We start from the raw sequence: 6,631 nt of genomic DNA on the forward strand, positions 1-6,631 counted from the left end.
ATTATAACTATTTAATTACCTCATTTGTACACTGCCTTTCTAACTAGGGTTGCCAACCCCCCCGGTTTGCCAGGGGTCCCGCCCCCAACACCCACAGCCACCCCTCTCTCTCCCTTTAAGTGTGTGGAACCCATGTTTCCTCCCAAGCCCAATCTCCGGATCTTCGCTTGAGATCAGGCTTGCAGGATAATGCCAGCTTCGTGCACTTAAAAGGGAAATGCAGCTGCTCTTAAAGGGGAAACGCCAGCTCCTGCATTTAAAAGGGAAACGCCGGCTCCTTTAAGTGCAGGGAACTGCCGTTTCTGGAGATCTGGTGCACAGGTGGGTGGGGGGGTGGCGGACGTCCCCAACGTTACATCATCACGTTGGGGATGCCTCGCCCCCTCCGGGAACACTCCCAAAGTCCCCCGCTGGGGGTGGAAGATGGACTTGGCAACCCTATTTCTAACCAATGGGAAATCAAAGTGGTTTACATTCTCCTGCTTTCTGTTTAATCCTCCTAGCAACCCTTTGAGGTAGGTTAGGCTGAGGGTGTAGGCTGGCCCAAGATCACCCCATGAGCTTTCATGGCAGACTGGGGATTTGAACCTGGGTCTACTAGATCCTAGTCTGACCCTCTAACCATTACATCATACCGGCTATCAGTATGTTATCATTTTTTTCATTAATAATGTGAACAAGCAACATGATAGACAGGAGAGAATGGATATTTACAGGTCATTGTTTTCGCTTAAAAACAGAAAGCTTGGTTTTCCAGATTGTAGCCATTGTTTCGTACTTCATACAGAACAAATATGCTGAGCAATTCTTTTCTCCCATTGTTTCTGATAGCTTCTAGGTAGGATATCCTTAAAAGGATATTGGCCTGTCCCTCTCTGCTCATAATTGTAGTCAGATTAACTCTAGGGTTAAACAGTAGCTTTATGCAAATAACAGGCGGAGTGCAGCAAGTTTGAAATGGCTTAAGCCCCTGTTGAAATCAATGAGCTATTAATGATTCAGTGGGACTTACTTTTCCTGGGTTGTGCCAAATATATTTGAATGAGAATTCAAATGTACTATTTTATTCAATATAGGATTGTTGCATTCATGTTGCCTGCATATACATACAAACACACAATCGACTTAATGCAATCGCAGCAAGGGGCTTCCAAGTAGGGCTGCCAGCTCTGGGTTGGGAAATACCTGGAGATTGTGGGGGTGGAGCCTGAGGAGGGCGGGGCTTGGTGGGGGGAGGGACTTCAAGGGGGTATAATGCCACAGAGTCCACCTTCCAAAGCAGCCATTTTCTCCAGGTGAACTGATCTCTGTTGCCTGGATATCAGTCGTAATCCCAGGAGGTCTCCAGTCATCACCTTATAGACCAGTTGTAAAAAGTTATTAAGATTATGTGCGTTGAAGCTATTTTAGCACTCTGCCATGTGGTGTTAATAATAAACACTGACTCTTGTTTTTTCTGTTTCAGCTCTGTCGTGTACAGAGAATGCCACACTGAATATGCCAGTTTCTTCTGAAGCAAAAAACCTTTGCAAGAATCAACGATCTACAATTCTCCCTCCTAGTTGCACATCTGCTGTCTGACAGACATGGCTCGTGATTCCCGATCATCACGATTAGCAAAAAAAGAGGAGATAAGGAAAAAGAAATCGAGCCCAGTCAAATGCATAACTTGCCAAGCCACAAAAGATGCCAAGAATACTTCTCCAAAGGCAGAAAGTTCTTCAAAGTGCAAAAAGCCAACGGAAGAAAAAAATGATGGCAAGAAAAAGCCACAAGAACAGAAACCCCCGTTGAATTCCTCATGCAGATTCCTCAGGAGCAGCGTCACCAAAGCCTTATCAGGAGCACCTTGGGTGAATCTGGAGCTAACTGATAATGTTCTCTTTCCGAAGGAGCCTCCTTTGAGCTACAATAGCTTCACAATGACTCTTCGCAGGAAACCATTTTTCCATACACTTTTCCAAAAACCAACCACTGCAAAAGTTAAGAAGCCTAGCTCAGAAAAAAATGCGAGGAAAAAAAGTAAGTTTGAATTAGAAACCTCCCCTTTATTACAAGAGAAACCAGCTAAAGAGACAACAAGGTTTTCCAAACAAGAGTTACGCCAAAAGAACCAATTATCTTCTCCCAAACGAGATGAGCCTCTGTGTGGTACAGGAAGAAACCCTGCTTCTGAATGTGAAAGTCAAGCCCCAAAAGGAGAGATTTATCTTGAGAAAAGTATAGCCGCTTCTAACAACCCTGTCTCCGATAGCCATCGTCCAGAAGTATTAAAAGAGCAGTGTGAGAGTGAAGAATTTGGGGCTAGGGAACAAGCACCAAATGATCTGTCAACTAATGGCTCAGCTGAAACTTTGGCCAGTTCTGTGGGTCCACTTCCACAGCTGGATTCTGCCATCACTTCAGTAGTACAGAAAAATGAACTAGGGATGTTTGTGAAATCACATTTTCAGAGTGGCTCAGACTCGCCATCTGCCCTGAAAGAACATTCCAATTCACATTCCAATTCTGCACAGACGCTTTCCTCAGAAACAAAATCAAAGGTACTTGTAAAAAAATCTGAGTCTTCTGTAGAATCTCACTCCAGAACTGATTGTGTTTTGGTGCTACCTGACGCTGATGTTTTGATTACCTCTGAATTAATCTCAAAATTACATTTAGATGATCAGTCTGTGTTACCTGAGACCCACTTCCAACAAGTTCCTGAGCCTACTGTTGAAGAAGAAACTGGTTCACATGATGTCTCTAAACCAGAAGGTTGGTTAAAAGAGCCAAGCCTTTGTGTGGAATCTCATTCACCAAAAGACGTGGAACTGGAGGCAACCAATAAAGCACTTGGTTCCTTTGTCAGCGCTAGACAAAATTATCTAGGATGTGACCCAATTAACAAAGTTTGTGAACATGTTTCTAATACCTCTTTAAGTAGTTTTATTTTGGGAGATATTCAGCGGACACTTGAAAAGATCTCTGCAGAAACTTTTATCTTAAATTCGGTAGCTATGCCTGTTGTGTCTCTCAGCCTAGAAAAGAACACAATGGGTTCCATTTCTGTAAGCAACGAGGTCTTTCCTGAAACTCTTCCAAAATCCCCTGGTAGTTCTAATTCAGGGCTGCAATCACACAATGCAGTGGATACAGAAAGGACAATTTTGCCAGGGGACTCAATTCCAAAGCCTCAGGACCCCTTGCCACAATTGGGATACGATGTGAACTCTGTTTTGGCCATCACAAAATGTGGGACTAATCCAGTTACAGCTTTAGAACCATCCTCTTATGGAAGTCCAACTAATGGCCTTTCTGTCCCAAATACCTCTTTGCAACTTGTGTTTGAAAAGAAGAAGCGGAGGCGATGTGGAGTATGTGAACCTTGTCTGCGGAAAACTAACTGTGAAGAATGCAGCTGTTGCAGGAACCGTAAAACTAGTCACCGGATATGTAAAAAGAGAAAATGTGAAGAACTGAAGAAGCCCCCAGCCCCACTCCCACCCCCACCCTTTCTCCCCTTAGAGGTGAGTAAATCATATGTCCTTAAGAACTCTCTTCATAACATTTGTACAAGGTTGTTTTTCAAAATTATGTCACTAGGCTAGGCTTAAATGTTAGGAATATTGGTGGGATTAATGACAGTTGTCAATACAGTTCTAATGCCAGGCACAATCTAACATTGTCAGAAGTACAATTAAGCCCACTGAGATCAATGCAGTGTGATTATATGCCTGTAAACATGAGCAAACAAGTTGTTACTGTACGTTCAGGTGTATAGAAAGAGCTTAACGTGGTGGACTTCGTAGAATTTTAGAGCAAAACTTTAGGGGGTGCTAAAAATTGAGGCTGCTAAAAAGTCTGGATAATATCCTTCTTTTTAAAATTTTATTAGTTTTAAAGTTTAGCATATTTTTCCAAGGGGCTCAAGGCAGTGCATGTGGTTCTCCTCTCCTCGCCCTGTGGTGAAGATTAAGCTAAGAGACTGACTGGCCCCTGGTTACCGTTTAGCTAATGGTGATGCCTTTCTCACTGAGACACAGCCTAGCTTGATGAGTAGGGATTTGATCCTAGGTCTCCCCTGGTATGACCCAGCACTCTTGACTGCTGTACCACTCTGATTTAGAGTAATTCCCACTTTATAAGACATTCTGAAATTACCTTTGAGTCTTTATTGTTATTTTTTTTAAAGCAAACAAACTGTCAGATCCAGATTGTGCTGATGACTGAATTGTCTTCCCGACGAGTTTTAAGCAGATAAGCATGTTCAGTATAAACTATATTCTGAAACAGCACTTCCTGCGAGTGATTTCAATTATGTAAATATTTGTTCCTTAACAATATAGATCTATTTTCTTTGTAGATGTTTTGTATAATCAGACTAAAAATTGCAGCCAGGCCCATGAGGGTCCCCCATTCCCTTACTACTCCCCCCCACCCCCATCCCGGTAGGATATGGTTTTAATTTTTGCCTATGAATTCAAATGCTACACTTCTAAATGTTTATTATAGGTCCAAATATTGAGAATCTGTATGTGGCTTTTCATGCTTGTTTCCTGTAAAGAAACATTTGTGCTGTAGGGCATTTTGATTTAATTGCTTTATCACCAGTCACTGTAATCAGATGCGAAGAATTCAGTGAACCTGATGTCATCGTACTTTTTTGCTCTCAGGTGTCAAAATTCAACCCTGTTTCAGGTTGTGAACCTGGGATTTGAAAGCAGGCAGGTACCATCATGTGGCTGTAGACGGGGAAACTAGAGACAGGCCCACCAGCCACACATGGAAGCGGTTCTGTTGCTCCGAAATAATGTAGATCGTAATGATTTAGAATTGGCATGTGGTTTCTTTTTATGTTGGCATTTTAATAGGCAGAGGTTCTGGTATGCTGGAAGACTTCACTGGACAATGACTGGCATTCCTTGAACATTTTGTTCAATAGGGCATATTCTATGCATTGTGAAGGTGTTCTTTGAAAAATCAGCAACAGAACAGCAGATGTCAGGGGCTGCTATAAAATACTACAGACCTCTGTGGGAATCTCCATGAATTGTTGGTTGTTGAAATTCAGATATCAATTGGTGAATTAAGTTCCTCATCGGTGAGTGGATTTAACCATCCATGATGACTGAATTATTTTGTGCATCTCGGAGAACAGGTCACTGGACAGGGTCTGGTAACAATATGCTAATTAGCTGTTGGGGAGTATAGGCTACGAGAGATGAGTATTTCAGTATCTTTGACATGGCAGAGGAAATGCAGTAATTTTTTCTCCAATGGCTTATGCAGAACGCTGAAGGGAACTTGATAATCATAGGGCAAAGGTACTTCCTATAACAGTCACCATAACAGCAAAGGTTAGAATGGCAAAGATCAACCATCCCTAGAACTTTCAGAAACACATTATGAAAAGGAGTGTTGTGGCTCATTTTCATGCCATTTTAAATAATACATAGATCATTTTTGTAATTCTGAGATCTCCAGCCTCCACCTGTAGGTTGGCAGCCCTGTTCAATATAGGGCAAAAACAAATTATGCACTTATAGAGTAGTTTCATACGGTCTACATTGAAATTCTTCCCGGCTATCATTTTTGTCGTCATTTGTATGAGATGACTAAACTATTTATGGAATATTTTGGAACAAGATGTCAGTTTATTCTCATGAAATTCTACATTGAAATGACAGTATTTTCGTACTTCTGAGAGATCACCTCTTCGATGATGGAATGCTGAAGAATTGAGGCGCCTCTCCGTTCCGAAGGTTCTCCGTACTGAGAGACCGAATGGACTTAAGCAACGCTAACCGGGGCAAGCGCAGGAGATCGAGCGTTTAAAACCGAAAGTAAATGAGGTCTGAGGACCGCTTATGAACGTGAGTCGTTTAAGCGTTGATTAAAGAGAAAAGAAAGCTCCCCACCCTAACTACGCAATAGAGAATTAGATGAGCGGGGGAGGGACGCCTCCCGAGCGCATAAACTTCTGAGCGAATGAGGGGGGGAGCGGAAGAATAAGTGGTTAAAACTGTTAAGAAGTACTTACCAAGGAGTGTTCGAGCGTTTAAGCGCATATTTAGAGACTTTCAAAAAAATTGCGAAAGTAAACAACTTGAAAAACATGGCGGGGAAGAGGGCGTAAAAGGAGAAACTTTTGAAAGCGAAAGGAATTGAGAGCCCAAAACCGAAAGGAACCAACGAGCTGGCAAAGACTTTGGCAGAATCCATGCGCCCCCTAATGGACCAGCTGAATAACTTCAAGGAACAGATGACCAAAGTGACTCAATGTATCACCGCTCAGCAAGACCAGATAAACAAGACTCTGAAAATGATGAATCAAACAGCTGAGAAGGTGAAAGAAGTGGATGCCACTGCACAAAAGGTGAAGAAGAAAGTGAAACAACTGGAAAGGAAGCAAGTCTCCACAGAAGATCAACTGCTGCAATTACAAATGGAAAAGGCTAATATGATCCTTCGCTTCCAGGGCATGCCAGAGACTAAGGGTGAGAATCTAAATGAAACAATGAGTGAAATACTGGCCCCAGTGACAGAGATGACGGTGGAACAGCTGATAAGCGATATGGATGTGGCCTATAGGTCATATTCAGGATATATAAAGAAAAATAATCTGCCTGGGGAAATTGCCGTAAGATTC

At 42.4% G+C, this 6,631-nt stretch overlaps 1 protein-coding gene across 1 annotated transcript in view; it reads left to right on the plus strand.

The window, feature by feature from the left end:
* Positions 1-1,586: 1,586 nt before the first annotated feature.
* Positions 1,587-6,631, plus strand: part of TET1 (tet methylcytosine dioxygenase 1) — a 78,583-nt gene continuing 73,538 nt past the window's right edge. Inside the window, exon 1 of the mRNA XM_015413884.1 lies at positions 1,587-3,509. Within this exon, the coding sequence (XP_015269370.1) occupies positions 1,587-3,509 (1,923 nt within the window). The remainder of the gene's footprint in view (positions 3,510-6,631) is intronic.

The sequence above is a fragment of the Gekko japonicus genome, unplaced genomic scaffold (genome assembly GCF_001447785.1).
Source record: "Gekko japonicus isolate JY-2015 unplaced genomic scaffold, Gekko_japonicus_V1.1 scaffold1178, whole genome shotgun sequence".
Classification (NCBI taxonomy): domain Eukaryota; kingdom Metazoa; phylum Chordata; class Lepidosauria; order Squamata; family Gekkonidae; genus Gekko; species Gekko japonicus.